A 24,955-nucleotide genomic window follows, 5' to 3' on the forward strand; every position below is an offset into this window, starting at 1 on the left:
TGCAAAATGAAAAATTATGATTTAGAGGAAATTAAGATGAAAAAATATAGATAAATATTCTCGAACTTTTAGAGTCCTAGGGAGTATGAATAAAATCCTCTACTCCATTTTGAGTATTCAAATATATTCCTTTAATCATAACTTAGTGTGGGGGGGTAAAAAAGCTATTGAATAAACAATTGGGCTTTGGGCCTGGTCGGTTGATACTAGTTTGTTTTTGTCAAGGGGCCACTAGGCTCACGAATCAGCCTACACTGCAGAGGTCCGAGGAGTTGTCCGAGGATGAATGTCTCCTCAGACAGTCCCGGCGATGACCCTGGGACTTGCCCATAAAATTAAAGGCAGAATTCTGGAGAAAGCTAATGGGTAAGAGGGTGATTCAGGCACCCTCTAGAAGTAAGGACGTGAGAGAAATATCTAAAAAAAAGGTTGTAACCCCCACATTAAAGATCCTGCACCTACCTCCTTGGCCGCAGTAATGGGGAGATGACCTCTGAACAGTAGAATTCAGCCTTCCTGTTATAGTTTGAAGACTTCAAGAAGGTGGCGGATGTGACAGGTATCTAAAGGGAGGATCTGTATGACACGTGGAGGATCTAATGAAGAAGAAGTATATAAGGAGGCAAAAGGAGAAAGAGAGGGGGACTGGCACTTTCTGCTAAAAAAAAAGGAACCAAGGATTGTAAACTTGGGCCTGAAAAGAGAATATTTATACGAATCATCCTCGGCTTACGTCCAAGGAGATCTATTTGTTATATTTGTTCATCATTTGCACAGATTGTAACATTCTAGTCTATTAATCGAGCTTCCAACATCTCAAACCTAGACTTCAAATCCATACTCTACAAACTTTATTGTATAAGGCTCATTGGGCCTGAGCCCAACTTCGTTTTTGGGTCCGGGTGCATTTGTGCACTTACACTTAGTACTCTATATTATTTTTTGTTTTTTTTTTTCGTATAAAATAATTAAAGTTTAAAATATAAAAAAAAATTACATAAAACATATATCAATTGATGGAGGCCTAGAGCATAAAATGAAATACTAAAAGAGTGAAGCATAAGGAATCATGAACACCTAGCCCATCATGCAAAAAATAATTCAAATTTAGTAATTTGGATGAAGTGCCAAGCTTCCTAGATCACCAGATGCTTGTTGATGTAACTTCTGTTGGAGTATGTGTGTTTCAAACTCTTAAACTATGCTTGTGTCCCACATTGGTTAAAGATGAGTTCTCATGTAGGTTTATAAAGCATAGAACCTCTTAAGTGGTAGATTGAAAGAAAATGGGCTAAGGGTTGGAGTTAGGCATGGGTTGGACTTAAGCTTGTCTCCATCTCTCTTGGGCCTCATTCATTTTCCCTTTCTTTTGTTTTAGCCCATTTTAGTTCTGCCTGTTGGACATTAATTATACAGCCCATTGGGACATTTATTGTGCTGCCCATTGGTGCAGCCCAACCCTCCCATCAAATAGTTTATAAACCCTATAAAACACACTATTCAATACATATATTTTCTCATCTTCTCCAGCCGTAGCTCTCTGCCTCTCTGTTCTGTTCTTTTTTTTTGGCTGCACAGAAATTTTTAGCACAAAATTTTTAGCTTCATTTTTCTTAAGGAAAAGAAAGGCAAGTAAGGTTGTTTCTAGTTCTTCTTGCTTGAGTGTGTGATCAACTTAAAGAAATTACTATAGTCTAATCTTGGGGGGTTGTTCGGCCAAGAGAATCATTCACACCGAGTTCTACTTCGGGTGGCACAAATCAACCTTTAAAGACAATGCATTTTGCGTGATTCTATAGTTTGTGAGATCTTTCTAACTCTATCTATTTATTTTTGTCATTGCTAAATTTTTAGGATTTGTATTGTTGAATCAAAACTTGTTTATTTAGCCATATTTTCCAACAACTCCTTGATATTTTAATTCTTTGATGAAAGTTTATATTTGGTTGAAAAAAATAAGAAGAGTGGGATAGAGGATTTATATTCATTTGATATGTATATCTTTGAGGCATATGACAAGAATATATCTTTATGGCATGACAATTGGCAGCAAGTTTCATAGAGGCAAAAGCTTGCAACTTCTGAGGCAATAGTAGATGAACAAAGTGCACAGAAAAATTTAAGATTGGTGTGATTGACAAGAAAGTATACCATGCATTTAGTGTATGTTTTCTCTTTCTCACATAGAGATGAAACTCACTTCTTGTCAGTCACACTGAATACATGATATATTTAATTTCTTGTAATTGACATACCTATTTGGATTCATGTGCAATTTCTGTAGAAGGTGTATTGAGATTAGAGATTGTCTTTTTATTTTTTTTTATAGAGAGTGAGTTTTCTAAAAGAATTTGTAGAGAGGTAATGAGGAAATACTTCATATGCAATCCTGTGTTTGAATGGCATAAATGGGTCATTTAAGATTCAAAAGAGAAAATATTGGAAGTTTACAAAGACAAAAGCGATCACTGAAATCAAAATGTTTACAAAAGGGACATAAACAAGACCATTCGATATTAAAAAAAGACGCAAGAATTTCTTCATCAAGAAGAGTTCACTTCCATGTTTAGCCTCTGATGGGAAGTGATGTAGTCCATAATAAAATTCGAGGCTAAACATGATATTGTGACAGAGTCCCATGATATTGGCGTTAGTGGTAGAGTTAAGATTTGACTTCCAGGGGAAAAATTTATATATTTGCATACATACATACACGCATAGCGCATGGACAAAACACACTTATATAATACTTAAGATTAATTTGAACAATAATATGTCACTCATATGAGTATTGGGTAGAATTTTATTGCCCTGTATAAAAAAAAGAAGTAGTATTTCAAAGTTAGAAAATCCATAAAATGATAGCTTTATACTAATAGGCCATGTTTAATTTTCATAGTCAAAGTTCCACTTATAATTCTTATATGATGATTTATAATCTTAGATAAATCTCAAGCACATCTTAAGTGATTTTTTATGCTTATATTAAAATGAAAAAAATTATTACAATTTAAAATGATATGGTAATATCATTTGTGCATATTCTTTTCAGTTTAACTTGAAAAAGATACCAAATTATGAAGTGTATTTTATAATTTTTTTTCAAATTTTATTAGTTTCATGGAAAGAATTATTATATAAAGAATTCGAATTCTCAACACTTGTGATAGGTATTCTTTTATAAATTTTATAACTTTTGAACCTTAAAAAAGTTGATAAGATAATTAAGAACTATTTTTTATTTTTTTAAGGAATTTTGATATTTATATATATGAAAGAGTTATACAAAAGACAAAAAGAAAAAAAAAAGGAATAGGGAGAGTGCTTAGTATGGGTTTTTTTTTTGTGGGTAGAAAAAAAATTGTGTAGTGGGGATGGGGCAACCCCTACATGCACATGAGAGTGGAAAATAGACACCAATGCACTCACTAATGAGAGAGGGGTGACTCGAACTCAAGACACACTGCAAGTGAAGTCTTGTTAGCCCAAGGTCCCAATTGTTTAGTAAGTTAGTAGCATGCCCTTTTGACTTTCAGTGTCTCGAAAATTGGTGCTTAGATGTAAATACATGCATACTTATAGACATACATACATACATAAATATGAAAAACCAAGATATATGCATATAGCTTCCATTAATAATTGTAGTTTAATCTCTATTTTTCTCTTTTTATAGCATTGCAACTCTTTCGATGGATGGCAATTTAATTCATATAGCCATTAATATTTGTCATTTTCTTTGTCCAAGTTTAAGTCAGATACAAGAAATTTGCTCCTTACTCCCATTTGGCTGCGAAAGGAACCCATATGTTTTTATCATTATAGACTTAACCTATTTCTTTTTGCTGTTCTCTTTCTTTATAATAACTATATATACTTGTTGTATCTCTTATAGTCATCATTTATCTGTTTGGATTGAATGTACGGTTTTCTTCCAAGCTAACTAAATATTTTGCTTTTGGGATAAGAAAACAGACTAATAATATTTCAAAGGTTGCACCTTCTGGTGTGGCTAAAGCAGATTGCAATGCTTTAATGGCCCCCAAACCTAAGTGGCTGAAGAGAAATAGATGAAAAAGTTTTTAGTTCCCCAAAAGTAACAAATTGAGGTGTTGCATGTTCTGATTTTAAGGATAAATTATCTATTTGTTCATATGAGAAATGGTTTTGTTGTTAATACTTAAAAGAATGTCATAGTAGAAAATGAGATTGCAGCCATAGGCTTGACATTTGGTTTGGATGGTCCTCGACCAAATAGAAGGCTTAAAGATTTTGCCTCCACAATGATAATGGAAAGCCACACCCTATGAAAATGTTCGAAATTAATAATCTGTTCATTTCAGGCATTATCTTGTCTTTGAGAGAATGTTCTAAAAATGGAAAGGAAAGGGCTTTGAGATATAAAGGTTTTGGGCAAATTGAATTCTATGCAATATCTAGATATGAAGAAAGCATACTAGTCATTTGGATCTTTGTTAATATTGCAGATTATGATTGTTTAAACTTGCAAATGACTACCAAAGCCTATATAGTCTAGTTCCTTTAAAAGGCCAATGCATGTGTACAGGTCTAACAAAAATTGTCAAGGGCTTTTGGAGGTGACCCTATTATGACCCTAAATGAATTACTTACAAGAATTGTTCTCTCCATGAGCACTAGTAAGACCTTCTGTTTGAGACCTATTATAAAATTTATTTTTTCTCAAGGTGAATTTATATAGAATCAACTAATTGGTTTAGATGACACATCTAAGGAAATGAGCAGATTTTTAGGGCCTTGCATATGTTGACTGCTCCTAGGGATGTGAGAAGGAAGCAAGGTGTTTTTGTGCCTCCTAAGGGTAGTAGGCTAGTAGCTTTGGTGGGGTGATGGGTATGAGTCTAAAAATCAGTGTTGGACAGAAACAAATTAGTTTGGTTCACCTAGTACTCCTAGAGCTCAGCAAGATTAGAATATGGAATTGGCTTGCTTGTTGCATAAGGAGGAAAACTGGCAAACAAAACAAAATAAAACTATGTGTCAGGTAGCTTCAACAAACAAGTAGGCGGCAAAATAAATAAACTATCAAGAAATTGTTTGATGATGCAACCGAGTGCCAAGTTTTCATTTGTTTTATTTGCCGGTTTTCCTCCTCCTGCAGCAACCAAGCCAATTTCATATCCTCATCTTCTTGACCTCCACAAGTACTGGATGAACTAGACTGATTAGTTTTCTGTTCACCACTGATTTTCATATTACCACCACAGCTACTATCCTCAAGAGGCACTAAATTTCCTTGTTTCTTGTTCTCATCCCTGAGAGCTGTCAACATAGGCAAGTCTCTAAAAGTTTGCTCATTTTCTTTAGATGTGCTGTCTAAACCAATTAGTTGGTTGTATATGAATTCACCTTGAGAAACAATAAATTCTCTAATATTCTCAAGTGAGAATGTCTTAGTAGTACTTATGGAGCGGACAACCCTTGCAAGCAATTCATCCAGGGTCAAATTGGGGTCACCACAAGGAGTCCTTGACAGTTTTTGGTAGACCTGCACACATGCATTGGCCTTTTCAAGGAATAGACTATTACAGACTTTTGTAGCCATTTGCCGGCTTAACACAATCATAAGCTGCTATGATAGTGGAGACCCAAATCACTAGTGTGCCTTCTTCATATCCTGATATTGCCCAGGATTCGATCCGCCCAAAGCCTTCACATCTCACACCCTTTTCCTTCCCTTTCTTGGAATTTTCTTCCAAAAGCAGGATGGTACCTGAAATGAATAAATCATCAACTTGCACCATTTCTACAAACTCTGGTTTTCCATTAGAATTGTAGAGGGTAAAATCCTCAAGCCTTCTATTTGTCGGGGCTCATTAGGCCCAGATGTCAAGCCACTGCAATCTCATCTTCTACAATATCATTTTGTTTATTTTTAACAATAGAGGATTTCTCATATAGACGAAGAGATTTATCCTTAAAATTGGAACATGCAATAACTTGCTTTGGTATTTTTTTTTTTGAGGACGACAAACTCTTTCACTACTATCAGACCTATTTCTCATCAGCTATTTTGGTTTGGTGGTCATTGAAGCATTGCAATCTACTTTAGCAACACCAGAAGGTGCAGGTGCAGCCTTTGAATTATTATTATTTTTGGTAATAATAATCTCTTTGTACCAGTGGCAGCTCTATAATTTTTTTAGAGTGGTTATTAAAAAAATTTAATAAAAATAAAACATTTTTTTTCAGAATAATAAAAATAAAACTTGAATATATTGACATCACAAAAAAACACGCTCAAATATATATAAAGTTTTAAATTTTGTTTTACAAGTTTTTATATTTTGAAATCATTTTATGATAGGTTTATTATCAATTCTATCAACTACATCTTTTTCAATGTACATGACCAATCAATCATTAAACTACTGATCTTTCATTGCAACAATATAAACAAGTCCAACTTAAACTCAAACTCATCATTTTTTTGAACAAAATTATTTTTGTTTAAGCCAAACTCAAATTGTTTTTGATATTATTATTATTATTATTATTATTATCTCTCTACTTCACTAACGTGATATTTTATGATAAGGTGCAAACTTATAGTCATGGATTATTCATTTGAATATAACCCAATTTTTTCTTATATTTTTCTACTTTTTAGTCATATATATATTTTGTTTTTTTCAATAATTTCTAAGCTGAGAATCATTTGATTCTTTACTATTTTTTTAGTCTTTCAGAAATTTTAATATTTGAATTTTTAAATTATTTTTTGCAGTATCTGAAATTATCTGACAAATTTTTTGTAAGCCATTGCACGTTCAAACAATGACTTATTTATCAAATTGTAACACAAATTAAAGTTATACAAGAGCAAATCATGTAATGCTGTAGTTTCTTAATCAATTTAATATTTTATAAAATTATTTTAGTCTACCTCACAAATAGGTGTGGCAAAATTGGACACGACCCGCGAACTCGACACGATACGATACGAAATTAGCAAGTTATGGGTTAAGATTTAAAGGGTTCGCGTCATATTCGGGTCCCATTTGATAAACGGGTTGGGTTAGGGTTCAACCTATGGAACCCGTTTGACCCGTCTGACCCATTTAATTAAATGAAATTTTACCAATATACCCTTCAAACTTGAGGTATATAAACTTATTAGTTGTTGTAGTTTATTTTATTTGGCATATTGTGATTGATTAATTATGATATTGAGATATGCTTTAATTTTAAATGATTATTTGTGATGCAGTTACTCATTAGTTCCGAATTTTATATTTAAAAATATTTATTTGCTTGTTTTTTCACAAATGTTTTTCTTCATTTTGTTAAAATCAGATAAATAGGTCGACACGGCTGACCTGTTTAATAAATGTGTTGTGTTAGAGTTGAAGAATCTTGACCCGTTTAATAAACATGTCGAATTAGTGTTGACTTATATAGTCAAATATGCATGAATTGACACGACACAATCTGACATGTAAATAGGAATTGCCATCCCTACTCACAAATGGGTAGGTTCCATAGTGACTAGTATTTAAAATAGAGTAAAAAGTATTTTAAAAAAAAGAAAAAGAAAAAAGAAGAATCCTGTGATTGAGTCCATAAGGCCAAAAGGCCCACAAGCAAATGAAACAAGTTGAGAAAATCAAGTGCAAAAGGCCCATATATCCACTTTGTGCTAACAATAAAAACGGCATCGTTTCCAAAACGAATCCTCAGCTAGTATTAAATAATAAAAAAACCCCAATCGAAAATTACATTACAGCTGGTTTCTCAAAAAAGAAAAAAGAAAAAAGAAAAAAGAAAAAGAAAATTACATTACAGCTACACGGCACCACTATCAACAGTCGTAAAGACTTTTACACGCAACAGTCGTAAAGTCAGTCAATACCCTGTGGAGCCAGATGTAGACTCTCTAGCCAATCCAAGGACATTAACAATTTAGCATCCAAAGCATAATACTGCCTGAGTCAAGTCCACACCAACCGCGTGGAGCCAAAGCTAGAAAGACTTTTACACGCAATTCCCTTTTGGCAATTCACTTCCCCTGAGCTATCCTGTATTCCACTAGCATTTTGTTGCCAGAGTGAGTGAGTGAGTGAGAAAGAGAGACAGAGTGAAAGAGACGGAATGGCGGACATACTTCTATCTGCCCTGGTGAGCTCTATGGTGGGTAACTTGAATACTTCAGCACTTCAAGAATTGGGAATTGCTTGGGGCCTGAGAGATGAGCTTGACAACCTTGAGAGCACACTTTCCACCATCCAAGCTGTTCTGCAAGATGCAGAGGAGAAGCAGTGGAAGAGTGAGGCTATCAGGAATTGGCTGAGAAAGCTCAAAGAAGGAGCTTATGATGCAGATGATGTTCTGGACGAGTTTGCAACTGAAGCTCTAATACGAAAGGCGGAGAAAGAGAAAGGTGTGAACAGCCAAGTAAGTAGCTACTTTTCTCTTCAAAACCGACTTATATTTCGCATGAAGATGGCACATAAACTGAAGAATGTGAGGGATAGGCTAGAATCCATTTCTATGGAGAGATCTAAGTTTCACTTGAGAGAGGGAGATATAAACATGGAAGTCTGTGATATAGAAGGAAGACAAACTGGCTCACTTGTGTATGAAAGTGAGATTTATGGAAGAGGTGAAGAGAAAGAAAAAATAATTCAAGTATTGCTCACTGATGTGTCTGATCAAGATAATCTTGCTATTTATGCCGTATGGGGCATGGGGGGCTTGGGGAAAACAACACTTGCACAGTTGGTCTACAATGATGCAAGGGTACAGAGGCATTATGATATGAGAATTTGGGTGTGTGTATCAGATGATTTCCATATAAGAAAATTGGTGAGAGCAATCATAGAGTCCATTGATGGTAGTGCATGTAATCTTTCAGAGTTGGACCCATTACAGCAACGCTTGCAGGAAAAATTGCGTGGGAGGAAATTTTTGCTTGTTTTGGATGATGTTTGGAACGAATACCATGACAAATGGAATGGCTTAAAAGATGTGTTGAGGTGTGGGTCGAACGGAAGTAAGGTTATGGTGACAACCCGGATTGAGAATGTAGCGCTTATGATGGCCACACTACCTATACACCACATAGGATGTTTGTCAGAGAATGACTCTTGGTCCCTGTTTGCAAGATGTGCATTTGGGATGGGAAGGCCAAAGGAGAGATCAGAATTGGAATCAATTGGCAAGGAAATAGTGAAGAAGTGTGGAGGGGTACCTCTAGCAATAAAGACTCTTGGAAGCCTCATGAGCTTAAAAAGTAGGGAAAGTGAGTGGTTATCTGTGAAAGAAAGTCAAATTTGGGAATTACCAGAAGGTGAAAATTCCATCTTGCCTGCGTTGAGGTTGAGTTACACCCATTTACCCCCACATCTAAGGCAATGTTTTGCTTTCTGCTGTATATTCCCCAAAGATCATGTGCTTAAAAGGGATCAGTTGATACAATTGTGGATGGCTAATGGTTTTATTCCCTTTAAAGAATCATTGGAGCCGCATGATGTTGGCATTATTATCTTCAATGAATTAGTGTGGAGATCTTTCTTTCAAGATGTTGTGGAGGATTCTCCTATTAACATAACATGTAAAATGCATGATCTTATGCATGACCTTGCTCAGTCTATTATGAGGCTTGAATGCGTTGTGGTGGAATCTGACAAAGAGGTCAAAGTTCCAAAAATGATTCGCCACTTGAATTATTATCAACGCACTTCTTGGGATGTTGAAGTATGCAAAGTCCGATCTCTACGCTCATACATTGGGTCACGAAATTTTAACAGTGAGTATAAATCTCCTCTATCCTTCCTTTTGAAACAAAAGTATCTTCGGGTGTGCAAGTTAGCTGAAAAACCATTACAAAACGCACCAAGATCAATCACTAGTTTAAAACACTTGAGGTATCTCGACATGTCTCATTCCAACTTCAAAGTTTTACCTGAATCAATAACTTGCCTCTTGAACCTGCAAACGCTGAAACTAGATCAGTGTCATGCTCTTCATAAGTTGCCCAATGGTATGAGGCACATGAAAAACCTTATCTATCTTGGGCTTATAGGTTGTGCTTCTCTTACTTGTATGGCTGAAGGGATGGGCCAACTAACGTGCCTCCAATCATTAAGCATCTTCATCGTTGGCAAGAAAAATGGTTATCAATTAAGTGAGCTGAAAGGACTACACCTTCGAAACGAGTTGTCAATAAAGGAACTTGATAATGTAAGAAATTTTGCAGAGGCAAAAAATGCAAATTTGATTGGGAAACAAAGTCTTCATTCACTACGTCTGGTTTGGCAGAACAAAAGTCAGTGCCCTGTACCAGAACAGGTTGAAGATGTTCTTGATGGTCTCCAACCTCATTCAAATCTGAAAGTGTTGCACATTCATAACTATTTGGGTTCAAAATTTCCAACATGGATGCAAGATTTACTCCTTCATGATCTGGTTGAAATTTCTCTAATTAAGTGTGAAAGATGTGAACATCTGCCACCTCTTGGAAAACTACCATTCCTCAAGGTTCTTACAATAAGTGGCATGGATTCTATGAAGTATCTTGGCAATGAGTTACATGGAGATATTGCAATTTCATTCCCATCATTGGAGATACTGGAGTTAGATATGATGGCTAATTTGGAGGAATGGCGAACAATGGATGGAAGAGAAAATTTTCCCCGCCTAAGCACATTATATATCATGGGTTGTCCAAATTTAGTTGAAATGCCTATTATTCCTTCCATTACAAGCTTGACAATCCGTGAGAGCAATGCAATGTTAATTAAGTTAGTGATGAATCTCACTTCACTTTCTTTCCTTCAAATTGGAGGAATGCATGAATCGACACTTCTTCACTCTCTTCCGGATGGATGGTTTCAAAATCTTACTACAATGAAACACTTTCATCTTAGTTATTGTAAGGGACTCGAAAGTCTGCCAGAAGGACTCCAGTACCTACATTCTTTACGGGAACTCGATATATCGAGCTGTACAAATATTATGTCCTTTCCGGTAAATGGATTGCGGGGCTTGTCTTCACTACAGAGGTTAGGGATTTGGAATTGCTACAAATTCTGCTCTTTCTCTGAAGGAATTCAATATTTAACTAGCCTTGAGGACTTACGTATTACCGGATGTCCGAAGTTAGTTTCCTTGCCGAAGCAGATAGGATGCCTCACGTCACTTTCATCTTTGCGAATTCATTACTGCGATAATCTAATGTCTATACCGGACGAGTTGCAGAATCTTACCGCACTCAAAACATTGAGAATTGCATATTGTCCACATCTGCAGAGGCGGTGCAAGAAAGACAGCGGCGAGGATTGGCATAAGATTGCTCGAATCCCCAACATTGATATCGTCGATCCTCCAAGACCTCCACCATTACAATCAAGGAATCGTTGCAAGGCACTTCAGAAACTGAAATTTTGGTCCACATAAAAGGTAACTGATTACCCTTCTGGACGTCTCTCTCCTCTTTCTCTCGCTCGATCTCTATTTTTGCATAGTTTATAATAGAAGGAGATGCAAAGGAGATTTTTCAAAGCTTACTAATGGAATCAAATGATGCTTTGCAATTGGCTAAGAGACATGTTGATGGCCAAATTTAATTTGATTGAGAGGAAGCACATTTAATTTAATAGAGTAACTTTTTCTGTTTTTTTTTTTTTTTTTTTTTTTTTTTTTTGGGGTGTGTTTCGCATTCTGTAACTTTTTATGTTAAAGAAAAAAGCCGCTTGCAAAAGTTTGTTTAAAGCATGAATAAATAGATGATTATGTGCATAATTGTGTGTTGATATGTGAATTACAAAATATCTAGAAGACATTAACTTTAAAGACTGACTATTTTTTTTTTTTCATGAGATAGTCTACTACCAGGAACTTGGTGTTGCCAATGACAGTGCTCTATCTTTTAGGTTCTAAATTCCCGAGGTAGAACTTCAAATTAGGAGGGCAGTTCTTTTGCTGGCTGTGTGCGGTGACAGTGGCATTCGGCTCTGCTGCTGTTTAGCTGATAAGGTTTTATTTATTTTTTTAATTTTAAATGTGTGTTTGCCGCTAGTTAAGGAAAAAATTATTTGTTTAAAATTTTTTATAGGGCTGGATTGTTTGTTTTGGATAAAATTTGTTGGATGTACTTAATTTTTTTTAGTTTTGCTATTGATAAATTTTATTGTGATTTGTTTGGCTTTGTATATTTTGTTTTAGATTTTAGAGTTATAAATTTTTTTATGGACTTTAAAATGAGGAAAATGTAGAGCTATGTGATTATTAGTAAGTAAAAAAATTATTAGGTAATGAGTCCAGATGTGAATTAATAAGAATTTAGTCAATTTACTATGTCAATAATTTATAAAAATGTTATAGAAAAGTTTGTGGTTATAGCATTGCTTTTAAAAGAATCAATCCTATTGTTAAGAGGACAAAGTGTAATTTTATATAACAAAATTGCTAAAATTAATACTTATATATATACTAATATATTTTTTTTTAAAATGGTCAAGCTTAGCTCCGTCCTTTGCTTGCTTTGGGCCTTTTCAGATTTTCTTTTTATTTTCCTTACGCCCAATGAAAAATTAATTAACAGGATTTGTGACAAACTTTTTGAAATTATTTGTGGTCATTTAAAGTTGTTATGAAGAATTCAGGAATTTAATATTAAAGATTGCATGTGAATTAGACATTTGAATTGTGAACTGTAACTTCATCCACAGGATAACTTTTGCTTCCTTGAATCACCCCACTCTTAAATTATTAGAATTTAAGAAATCTAAACTTGCTTTTTTTAGTGCGGGCAGAGCTCATAATTTTTGGCACTACCAAGTTACAACATGTTAATTCTTAATTTTTGACACCTTTGGAGATTACTAATTGAGAATTGATTGGTGTGAAAATTATAGCCAAGCGTTTGATAGTTAAGTATTTGATACAAGAAATATTAGAAGAAAGGAGGGAAATGCAGAATCGCAGAGCCGAGATTATGAGAGAAAGTAAAACTTGTATTATTCCACTCTAACCTCTGAATTACTGTAGAAGAGACTCTTTATAATGGATTAACTGAACAGTAACTCAACTATGCTAACAGACATCTAACAACTTAACCACACCTCTCACGGGCAATAACTAAATTAACCAATGGATTGTTACACAGACGACAGAATTTGCAATTGTACAAAATAATTTGAATGTATTCAACATTTTAAGTCCTACTGCCTATTCAATCTAACACGTCTTTTTGCCATTGGAAATGGTTGAGCTGCAAATCACTATATGTCTCCATGTTGTATAAATCTTTCGTCCAAACAATGCATATATTTTTGGATATTGTAATTGTTTCTTTCAGTTCTCCTACCGGGCTTAACACTGATACATCTTGATACTAAGATATTCTTTCCAATCAATGAGGAGATATAACAAGATCAGTCCGGTTAATTAACTCGATCAACTCATTTTGGTGAATGAGAATAGATTTTCTGGGCAGGCTTTAATAGACCAGGAATGAATGGTCAATCCTTGAGATGCATTTCTCATAACTCCTGAAGTGGCAAACTTTGCCAATTTGTCTGCCAATGCACAAGTTAGAATCAAGGCAAAATGAGAAATATTAACAAAAATAGTCAAAAGATGGTAAAATTTCATTTCTAAATAATCAAGGATATGTTTATTTACTGATGCGTGTTCTGCTACTACAATGTGAAACTAAGGATATGTAACTCTTCCCAATAAGCTTTAATACAATAACTCAAAAACCCAATAGCGCTTAGATTACTGCCCTGGTCAATCTAAAAGGTCATAGGTTTAATCACTAAGAACATTCTGTATGATACCAAAGTTGTGGTTATAAATAAAGTTTCTAGATATAACCAACACACCAAGGATTCAAAGAGCAAATGATCCACTATCACAAATTTATTTTCAAGTTAACAGTCTTCGTTCCCCTCAACAAAAAAGAAAAGAAAAGAAAAGTTAACAGTCTTCAAGGTGAGAATAGGTGGAGCAACCTTAATATAATCTGAAGCACCACCCTACCAACCAAATTCAAGTCAATGGAAGGAAAACACAGTGGTCCCGAGACATTTGATTCAAAAATCAAAAGAACACATATTGGTGATGATGGTTGAAGATGGAAAGCATGGTGTAAATGAGCATATAAACATTGATCTCCTCAGCAAATTGACAGTTTTGTGTTGGATAGCGTTGGAGGTTGACACAGTCTGATTATACAATGACATGTGAACAATTCATATGACCGTGGGAACACACAGCCTTCATTTCTCATGGTCCTAACTACTAAATTTTACCTCAACTAAATTTAATTTAAACCCATATTAGATTCTCTCTCAAAGCATGGTGTCTTTCTAAATTCTAAGAATAACCTATAAAATCAAGGCGTAATGTACCTTTCACTACTCAACTTTATAGGGGTCAATTTCATTTTGTTCCTCACAAAATTGTTTAAGGTTGCTCTTACCCAGAAACTATAATTGAAACCCCAAATTAAAATTAACCAAAGCAATACTAAGAGAAACCCATTAGCCAAAATTGAAATCTTCATCAGAATTAGCCAAAGGAAAACTCTTCCAAACCTCAAAATAACTCAAACTCAGCAACTATAATTGAAAACCCATATCAAAACAAACCAAAGCAATAACACAGACCCAATAACAAAAATTGATACCCAAATCATAATCAACAAAGAAAAATTCTACCAAACCGCAAAATAACACAAACCCAGCAACTAGAATTGAAAATCTATAATGAGATTTAGCCAATATATACCATAGTGCCAGCCAACCAATCTGCGAAAATTGAGCGAGATAGAGAATTCAAAGCTGGATTTGTCTATTTCATCTAATTTTGACTGACAGAGAAGGAAAGAAAGAAAGAAAGAGAAGAACAAAGAGGGAAAGAGAGAACGGTAGGAGCTTGGGGTTTTGGGGTTTTCAGTTTTCTCGTGGGAAGTCTTGGGTCTGAAATGGGGGAAAAAAGAAAAGAAAAGAAAAGAAATAAACGGAGAAGGTAACGGCAGTATCATCGTTAGGTGAGTGTATAGGTGTTTTAATTTTAAAAGGGGTACCTGAGGTACTGTACCTAAGGTACTGTACCTAAGTTTTACCCATAAGAAAAAATAGCCTTTATGAAAAAATTGACCATAAATGACAATAATGTAACAAGGAAAATCACATTTCTATTAACCAGTAGTTTGCCAGGTCCCATAGTAACTGAGAAGTTAGCATCTACCTAATTAATCTCCTAAACATACCATTAATTCGAGACATTGATGCTAATTCACTGATTTAAAAACAAGCATCAATTAGCCTAGAATCTTTTCTCTATATTGAGGGATTAAACTAATTTACTTAAAAGTACAACCCATTTTCCACTTTGCTAAAAGAATTACGAAGGACATGACCTCTGTTGGGTCACATAAAGAGTAAAGGGCTTCTGTCTCCTTTGGAGTAGTAGAAACAGCTATAGGAAATCCTCTTCCAATGCTTTTAATCATCTGCAGACATTTATGTACAAAATATATTAGTGTTTTTAATCATCTGTAGACATTTATGTACAAATTATATTAGTGTGGGTCGAAATACGTGCCTGATTATTCATCAAAACGAGCAACAAAGTTAAACGCATGATTTCATGAACAATAATGTTGCAATATCCACCAAGACTACCTTGGATTCAGATCCTCTAGATTTTCTAGGATATTCTACCAATAGAATTTCTTAAATCCTAACCACTCTTTAATGATTTAATAGTCTTGATTTTACCATGTCAACATTTTACTAATAATATTCTTAAAATAATAAAATAATGTGCAAACAAAATAATTAAAATTATAGTTAGTGGAATAATGACACGGCAGAATCTAGACCATTAAATCATTAAAGAATGATTAAGATTTAAGAAAATTTATTTAGTAGAGTACGTAGGAAATCTAAAGGATCTGAATCCGACTACCTCAACAGTATTTTGTGGAGGCAATCGTTTGAAATGGAAGAAGATGGGGATGATTTTTTTTTGACAAAAAGAGGGGGTCGATGATTGAACATGGATTTAATAAGAATCACCACTTTTTTAAAACCTTTTAAAATTGGTGACAATAATGAATTACTATTGATCAGGTTACCCATACCTTAAAAGCATCTTCATCAGTTTTATCATCTCCTATATACATAGAAAGGACATTGCTAGAGTCTTCAAAACCAAGAGTATCAAGCAGATACTGTAAAGCACAACCTTTATCCCAATTTCTAATAGGGCGAATTTCCATTACCTATAACAAAAAATACAAACAACAAGATAATTAGTATTTTGGAGTAAACTATAAATCTTTTACAAAATAAATATGATCTATTTTCCAAGAAATAAAATCACGAGATATGAAGTATAAAACTTTACCGGTTGGTACTCTATGAAAAATCATATTTAAAAAATAGAGATCTTATAATTAGTATGGCAACAAGAAAATTTTTTATACCTTTTTTCCCTCAGATATACGGAAGTCATTATAGAATTCCATTGTAGATTCCACCATCTCCTTAAGCTTGCCAACATTCTGCAATAATTTAGACATAAAATCCACAAAAGTAAAATTACAATTTTCCATGATTTTGATTGGGTGTTAACAATATCATTGCTATTACATCACTTTATTTTATTTTATCATATCAGATTAATTAGTATTATTGCATTATGCTATTTACCTCTTCATTCACACACCGAAAGTGTACAGAGAGGCAGTCTTCAACCGAGGCACCTTTTATGTCTTTTGCTATTTTTTCCAATTTATCCTTTATCCGCAACAAGAGAAGCAAGGAAAAAAAAAAGAAAGAAAGAAAGAAAGAAAGAGATAATTTATTTGCATTCTAATACTAAAAAGATCTAGGAACAAAAGGTGGAGATTTTTATCTAATAATCATGCATTTTAGTATGAGTTTGCCATTTTATTGACTTTGACAAAGAGAATACAAAGTTATTCAACCATAGGTATACATCATTTATTACCGTTTGAATTCTAGGCAAGAAATCTCGTACTGGGCAGAAGTTAACCATGTCATTACCCTGTAAGATAAAACAAGTAATGTGCTCAGAATGAAAAACAATAAGCATATTTCGTTGCAATTATTTTCTATAGGAGTTTTGAACACAACACAAAAAAGTTTTCATGACAATAACCACCAAGTACAGAAAGTAAACCACAAACAATTGAGAAATATACCTTCTCATCAATAGTCCTAGTTTGATACTCGTGGTTACCATAATTGAGAGAAACTGTTGGGGTTGATATATCCATCCCATGACTTCCAGCATAATAGATGTTATTCAATCTCACAAATTGGAACACCTAGAGTAGAGAGAAAAAAGAAAAAAAAAATTGTTAGTAAAAAATAGTTCGTATATGATCAGGTCTAGCTAGCTCATTATTTCATTAGTTGTGTGTGAGTTATTTACCTTATCCCTAGACCTTCCAGAGATAATTGCAGTTGGGAAATGTTCACCGATTTCTCTTACCGCTGAACGCATCTGTCAATCGAGAGGCACAAATAGTGTCATAACTTATAAGCCAACATGTTTTTGGAGGAACAAATTCATTTATTAAAAAAATAAAAGAATAAAAGAATAAAATAAAACTTCCACACACACACACACACATATATATATATGGTATAGACATTACTTCTATTGCACAATGTTTAACCAATTAAGTATCATATTTTTCTCAAAAAAAAAAAAATTATCATATCAAAATAATTAGGCAATTTAATTCTTCCTCCATAGAGGTTAAGGCAATTCTTTAATGATGTATATATAGTTAGAAGTCACAACTATATATGTATGTTCTAAATTTTTTAGATAAAGTACTAACCTCAGTAGACATGAAAGCTTGATCAGGGTTGTTTACAATCGGTGAGAGAGTTCTGTCATAATCCAAAAACACAACCATTTGTTTCTCATGAGCCATACTCTTTATTTCTTCGAAAGAGCTCAAGGCGGATGGATGATTTTTCTGTAGCAATCAAACACAAACTTTTTAGTAATATTCTACAACAACAAAGTTTTAGTGTGTACTTGGGTTGGCTTATTGGTTTTTCTTTTTAATATATTATTTGTTGAAAGTAGATAAGAGTATAATATTGAATTTAGAAAAATTGAGGTTTTAAAATTTTTATCTAAACAAATTAAAATGCTTAATAAGTTCCAAGATAAAAATTACTTTATTTTCAAAATATCTAGTTTTGTTATATTAATAAAACAAAAGTTGAGATCATCACATACAATGTCCTTACCAGCCATATATCATAAAATTCATCAATAGCATCTTCATTGTCGTGAAATCTTTCTTCTGAGTTGGATTTCATGTTTAGAGGGCCTGAAGGGAACTGTGGATATACCATAGTTAGATGAAATTGCACACTATATATAATTAAACATAAATGAAAAAGAAAGAAAATAAATCAAGTTCTAGAAGAGGTGCTTGACCTGTGCATAAATAATTGAAATTCTTGCAATATGAATTATAGAACAGGACAACTTTTTTGGGGGTAAAGATAATTTTTTGTTTTAAATGTCATTACAGTTTAAAATTGTTGCTTTTGTTATGAAAAAGGTTCTTAAGTCCTCTGCTCCATAATAAAATTCCACCTTCGATCGTCATAGTTCATCAAAAGCAAGACACTAGATTAGACTCATAAATGTACATTGTCTAGAAGACGGAAAAATAAGCTCAGAGATACAATGTGTCACTTAGTTGATACATGAATAATTGGTACAATGGTACAATGATTTCACTTAATATCGCTTTGTGGGAGTTTTTATATTTTAATGAAATAAAAGAGCCACCTTATATCAAAATTAAAAGGCAAAAATTAGAAAAAAAATATATTTAAAGGAGTCCTAAATCATGTGAAGGTTTTGCACTATTAATAGATAATCTTTAAGACCTCCAGCAATAATTTCTTACCAAAATTGATTTATTTTCTACTACTGATCCCTATTCACAAATCGAGAAAATAATAAGAATTAAAATAAAAGAAAAGAAAGGTTTCGTGGACCATAAATTATACATCCACCAACCCTCATAGAAATGGTTAGTCTTGTGTGTTGTGTATGTGAACCAAGTATTAAAAAAAAAAAAAAAAAAACTGTCATCTGCAAGGGTATTTATAATCCTTTTCTACAATTGCATGCATGGACTCTAAAATCCCTAAAGTTTTTAGGAGAATATTAATGCAAGATTTCTGTTTGTTTAATACAATGACTATCTTACTCTTACCCCTCTTTTGTTTAACAATTAATTAATTGTCACAGTAAATTCACATCAAAAGTAAGGCTATGATGGACTTTCTAATCAACCGTTTCGCTCACCAAGAACTTAGAAAAACAAAACAAAACCAGGAGTTTTTTTTTTTTTTTCTTACTAAGTAGTATATGTTTGGATAGCGTTTTTCAGTGGGCGTCCTGCGTTTGCGTTTAATTTCTGTGGGTCCCATGTACTATTCACGAGACCCATAAGTTTGAATCCAGCAACTTTAACTTTAAAACTGGGTCCCACGATACTATTCACACATTTAAAAATTATTTTACTACAGTGTTTTCAGTTTTCAGTTTCTAGTTTTCAGCAATAAGTGATATCTAAATAAACCATGAATGCAAACTCTTGGTGACACGCAACCAGATTTCCTTCTTAGGGTCTGTTATTGGGATCCATTTATTTTGCTGAAACTGAAATTTTTTTACTGAAAACACTGTAAATAAAGATAAAGTTAGCTGAAATAGTACAGTGAAACCCATGAATAGTACCATGAAGTGCAGTAAGACCCATGAATACTAGGAAAAATAAACTGAATAGTAAATTAAGCTGATTTTTTAATTGGTAGCCAAACACACACTTAATATAAGAGACCAACCCAACACACGTTAATGAAATGCTAGTATGAACCAAGGGAGTCGATACCGTACCGTACCGACCGGTATGGCCGGAATATTCCTTACCGGAGCTTAAAACGGTACAGAAACACATGTGTTTCGTTTCGGTTCAAATACCGGTGATACCAGGTTGTTCCGGCTATACCGGACGAAATATCATGCTTCGGCCGAAAAAATCATACCGGACCGGAACATGACTTTCAGATCAAAAAGAGAAAAAATTTCAGATCTAGTACATCTCTCCTCTTTCAGTAACATATTAACTTACAGTCTCTCACTATGCTGCTGCCGCCACGAGAAAGTCATCGCCACGTTGCTGGAATCCCATTTTGCCAATCTTCTTCTCCTCCCCCTTCTTCTTCTTCGTTAAATAACCCAGAGCCTCCTTCTTCAGTTCTTGGCTTTTGTTTTGTTTTAGATGGTCTTTTCAGTTTCTTTTGTTTTGTGTTTTTTGTTTTATGTGCTTAACAGCTTTACCCCACTTTACTTCTAACTTCAGCAGTTCAACCCTTTATTATTATTAATTTATTTGAATAAAATAATTTATATTTTTTTATTTTTTTGCGCGTCTAACACCCACTCACGTGAAGAATTCGATCTTATCTTCCTTTCATTAAGTTTTTTTTATTTATTTCTTATTTATGTATTTTATTTTTAACTTCAACTACGGTACACCAATTACCAAATATATCAATTTCTAATGAATTTATTATTATTATAATAATAATTAATAAAACCTACTACCATGTGTCATCTAAAAAAACTTTGTACTATTAACAATAATAATTAAAAATAATATCAATGTATAATGAATTTTAAAAGATAGTAAAACTTAAGGATCAAAGATATTAAAATGAGTTTTTTATTTTTTTTTTAAAGATATTTAAATGAGATGTTTTATAATTTATAAATACTTTTAATAAATTGTGTGCACTTTAACTTTTACTAACATATTTTTTATACTCAATCATTACTAAATTTGAACTCTTTATAAAATAGCGGTTATCCCGAAACGGTACACCGGTATTAACCGGTACCGAAATATTTCGTTCCACCGGCCAAACCGGTACAGTCTCCGGTACGAAATTGACTCCCTTGGTATGAACATAAAACATATATTCATTCAAATCTCTCTCTCTTCTGATAAAAATAAAATAAAATAAAATCTCTCTCTCTCTCACATGATCAATCACACAAAAAACCCATACATGCTTGTTGAAAAACATTAAAACATTAAGATCTATAACAAAATAAAAAGAAGCAAACATTAAGTAACTGAAGGCAAAAACATAATGAAAATTTTCTATGGACAGTAATATTGAACAAACCCACGTATAAAATTGAAGTATTAAATTGACTGTATTTTGGAGGACAAATTAATTTGTCTCTGTAAATAAATACAACCAAACCTTAATTATTGGCGATAAAAACACTATCTAGTTTTGTTTCCCTTGCAAAATCAAAACTTTGTAACGTAGTACATAGTATGTGCAGCTATGAATAAACAATGAAGTATAAAGAATTAGAAGGGAGAGCAAAGAAAAAAGAGTAGTACGTACTTTCTTAGTTGGGGTTTATTTGAGAAAACCTTAGAGAGAGAAATATTCGCAAGAAATTAAACTATGTAAGAAAGAAAACTTTGTTAGAAAGAAATACAAGTGCAACTAAAAGGGGGAGGGGGTGGTATTTATAGAATTAGGAGTAGAGAATTAAAATCACAATCTCGTTAATGTCTTAGTAGTTGTAGGATTAAGAATGCGGTAAAAGCATAGGTAGATCCATATATGTTATTGTTATCATGATGACAGTGGTGAATCAAAATTTATGTGTGCTTTACTGTAGCCGGTAGTGCATTAATTATTCCTAATTCTATTCGGATAATTTTTTTTTTTTTGTTGAAAAAACTAATCGGATAAGTAAATACTACTAAGGATTGAATATGTTATTATTAATTCACTTTTATATGTAATAATGTAGTTAGTCAGAAATTGCGTACTAAGAGAAATGAGATTATTTTTTTCTTTGAAAAGGGTAATAAGAATTAAAATACTTAAGAGGTGTTGTTATGGTACTCAATCAAAAAAAAAAAAAAATGTTAGGGTTCAAGACTAATTAAAGAGTGAAGAGCAAATACAGTCTCCCATAAACTTTAAAAAATAAAAATAAAAAGAAGCGAGAGAGAGAAGAGCGAATAACTTTAATATATGTACATATTTTGGAATGCATCATGATTCTGAAATTAGATGTTCTCTAGAAAATAATAGTATATTACACTCTTCTTTTTTTAATTTTTTTCGCGGGTAGGTATATTACACAAATATAGTAGTAGTGTAATTGTTAATATATGGGCAACCAGTAAATTACTTTGTTTTCCTGTTCAATAAAATTTTAAATTTTCGTTGATATTTATTTGTCTAATAAATAAATAAGTACTTAATAAGGCTTGAGAACAAATATAAAATCAAGCATTATTTAGTACTTTCTAAGTACAGCACATGATACTTTCTCTTTCATCACACATTAATAGAGTAGATTTCATGGTTCAAAAAAAAAAAAAAATAGAGTAGATTTCACTATTTAATTTGATTCTTCTGATAGAGTGAACTTGATTCATATATATATATATATATATATATAAAGGTGAACTTGAATTTAAATCCCTCCTTCCTTAGTTATTGTATGAAAAAACAAATGTGAATAAAACAAATGTTTTATGTAAATTTTTTTTTTGAAAATGTTAACAATTATAAATTATACGCACATATCTACTATAATTATTTTGTTCAACTAATGGGCAATAATTAAAACAACTTTGGAGTAATAATGTATAACAAAAGTTGATCAAAGCATATTAATTCTTTCTATATTATTGATTTTTATTATGTGATGTAATAAAAAGCTTCATTACGAATTCTTTTTTCTTTTTTGAGCTTTCATCACTTTTCCCTTTTGGTGCATCATTTGTGTTAATCACTAATGAATTGGCACCGGGAGATTTTTGATTGGATCTTACTAAGTTTGGACTTTGTCACTAAGATTTTTCGTAAGTATTTGCATTCATAGTAAATTTCAACAATGTGACAGTTTTTTGTAAATGTTTTTATTTTTTATTTTTGGTTAATTTTGAAATAGTGTAGCAAAAAGAATTAATATAGCATATTGAATTGTGTATTTTTTTCCATACCTTTTTTTGTTATTTGAAGGTACATCAATAATCTTAGCAACTGTGTAATTTTCAAAACCATTATCCTTTAGGTTGAATTCATTCAAATAAAGTAGGAAAATCCATTTTTTTTCCTTATTTTTTTTTTCAAATCATGTGGGATTCCTTCTACAATATCAATGTTTTTACAATAATTTAAATAAGTTGTACCTCAGTTTGTTTTTAAGCAAGATCTCCTGTAGATTTATTTAGAATTTTCTCGGCTTCTCAATCAAATATCTCAAAAGTTGTTTTGTTAGTTGCATTAAAAAGTTCAATTTGAATCTTGTAATCGAAGTAATTTGCAATTGTATATATATAGCAGTTATAGCGAGATGAATATTATAAATATTTGGAGAGTATGTAGTTAATGTGAGTGCCTCTAAACTTGGAATATATTTGTTTTTGTTTCACATTTTGCACACTGAGATGATTCTGTTTATGGTTTGACATTCCTTTCACAAAGCATGCATGAAATTTAATACCAACCCATTGTTGTATCAATGTTATTTATTGTTGCAATACCCTAATAGTTCACATCTTGCAATGAACTTTGAAATTAATATGTATTATTTTTTTAATGTAAATAATATGATGTATTATTTTTTTGATGTAAATAAAATGATGTATTTTTTTTAATGTAAATGATGAGTATTATTCGAAATGATTAACAAAACTATTTCGTAGGATCTCATTCAATGCATTTTATCTTTACTATTGCCTTCATATTCTTTAAAGATAAATCTTCCTATGAAAATTGTTTTGCATGTATTTTTGGTATTTCTTTTATAGGATCATGTTTTTTATCATTCCTATCATTGAGTTTTTTTTTAACGAAAATATTAAGTAAATGACATTTTGTGAGATAGTATATGCTATTTATTACACTTTTTTCTTATTATAAATTTTAGAAATATGCAATTGTCAATTATTTCATCAATCTTAGGGATCTCAAGATTTATATATATTTTTGTTGCACAGGTTGATGATAAAGAGAATTTGTCTTCATAAATTGCATAGAACATTATTAATGAACAAAAGCATATTGAATTATAAAATTGGGGGAAAATGAAGACACGATTTCATGAGAATGAGATTTTCTAGAAGTATCAGCTATATAAAATGAAGACATAATTTCATGAGAATGAGATTTTTTAGAAGCATCATCTATACGTGGGGGAGAAGGAAGAGAGTTTGTAAGTGGATAAGAGTTTTGACTTTGATTTACAAGTGAAAATGGTCAGACTTTAGTCATAATATGTAAGGTAATAACTGGGCTTGGGTGATAAAAAAGGATAATTTATATAATAGTAAAAAGTAGTTATTATGATTTATTGGGTAACAATAAAAAAAATTAATAAAAAGAGGTAAAAAATGCTAAATTTATATAATAGTAAAAAAAAAGTTACTATGATCTATTGGGTAACAGTAAAAAAAACTTAATAAAAAAATGTAAAAAAATGCTAAATGCAACATTAGAGTGCCACACGGCAAGACCTCGTGTACTCTCACTTGAGGTCTCTGAAAAAAAAAGTGAAAAAAAAAATTACCTAATACTTTATTTCTTGAAAGTAAAGTACTATACAATAAGAAAAAAAAAGAAAAAGCATTTCATAGTTCATAATCTAAATGCTTATAACTATCTTAAATATTTATAATCCACTTAATAATATAAATTTTACACAAAAAATGTACCCAGTACTTTATTTCTTGAAAGTAATTTCCATACAAAAAGAATATATATATATATATATATATATATATATATATATATATATATATATATATATATATATATATATATATATAAATCACTTCATAGTC

The 24,955-nt window shown here is 32.3% G+C and overlaps 2 protein-coding genes and 1 long non-coding RNA gene across 4 annotated transcripts; 1 reads left to right on the plus strand and 2 right to left on the minus strand.

Annotated features, from left to right (window-relative positions):
- Nucleotides 1-8,051: 8,051 nt before the first annotated feature.
- On the plus strand, nt 8,052-12,177 carry LOC142622412 (putative disease resistance protein RGA3). 2 transcript variants are annotated; one of them, XM_075795874.1, is made up of 2 exons: nt 8,052-11,439; nt 11,864-12,177. In XM_075795874.1, the coding sequence occupies exon 1, from the start codon at nt 8,131-8,133 to the stop codon at nt 11,434-11,436; it is 3,306 nt and encodes a 1,101-aa protein (XP_075651989.1). In that variant the 5' UTR covers nt 8,052-8,130; the 3' UTR covers nt 11,437-11,439; nt 11,864-12,177. The 2 variants fall into 2 exon arrangements, with proteins under 2 accessions (XP_075651989.1, XP_075651990.1); XM_075795875.1 differs by having other exon boundaries at nt 11,913-12,177.
- A 3,175-nt stretch (nt 12,178-15,352) lies between these two features.
- LOC142637032 (putative trehalose-phosphate phosphatase J) lies at nt 15,353-16,737 on the minus strand. The gene is made up of 4 exons (XM_075811327.1): nt 16,707-16,737; nt 16,481-16,558; nt 16,136-16,276; nt 15,353-15,502 (listed from the first exon to the last, which is right to left on the minus strand). Exons 2-4 carry the CDS (start codon nt 16,535-16,537, stop codon nt 15,353-15,355), a joined length of 348 nt encoding a protein of 115 aa, XP_075667442.1. The 5' UTR covers nt 16,538-16,558; nt 16,707-16,737.
- Nucleotides 16,738-17,003: 266 nt separating this feature from the next.
- On the minus strand, nt 17,004-17,528 carry LOC142622921 (uncharacterized). The gene is made up of 3 exons (XR_012841981.1): nt 17,455-17,528; nt 17,222-17,347; nt 17,004-17,064 (listed from the first exon to the last, which is right to left on the minus strand). It is a non-coding gene; the product is annotated as an uncharacterized LOC142622921 (long non-coding RNA).
- Nucleotides 17,529-24,955: the final 7,427 nt, after the last annotated feature.

This window comes from Castanea sativa, chromosome 1 (assembly GCF_040712315.1).
Source record: "Castanea sativa cultivar Marrone di Chiusa Pesio chromosome 1, ASM4071231v1".
NCBI lineage: Eukaryota > Viridiplantae > Streptophyta > Magnoliopsida > Fagales > Fagaceae > Castanea > Castanea sativa.

Coding starts and splice junctions, on each gene's coding strand:
- LOC142622412 (XM_075795874.1), top strand. CDS start 8,131: ATGGCGGACATACTTCTATCTGCCCTGGTGAGCTCTATGGTGGGTAAC.
- LOC142637032 (XM_075811327.1), bottom strand. CDS start 16,537: ATGGTGGAATCTACAATGGAATTCTATAATGACTTCCGTATATCTGAG. Junction 16,277..16,480: donor GTATATCTGAGGGAAAAAAG/GTATAAAAAATT, acceptor TTTTTGTTATAG/GTAATGGAAATTCGCCCTAT. Junction 15,503..16,135: donor CTGATGAAGATGCTTTTAAG/GTATGGGTAACC, acceptor AAATGTCTGCAG/ATGATTAAAAGCATTGGAAG.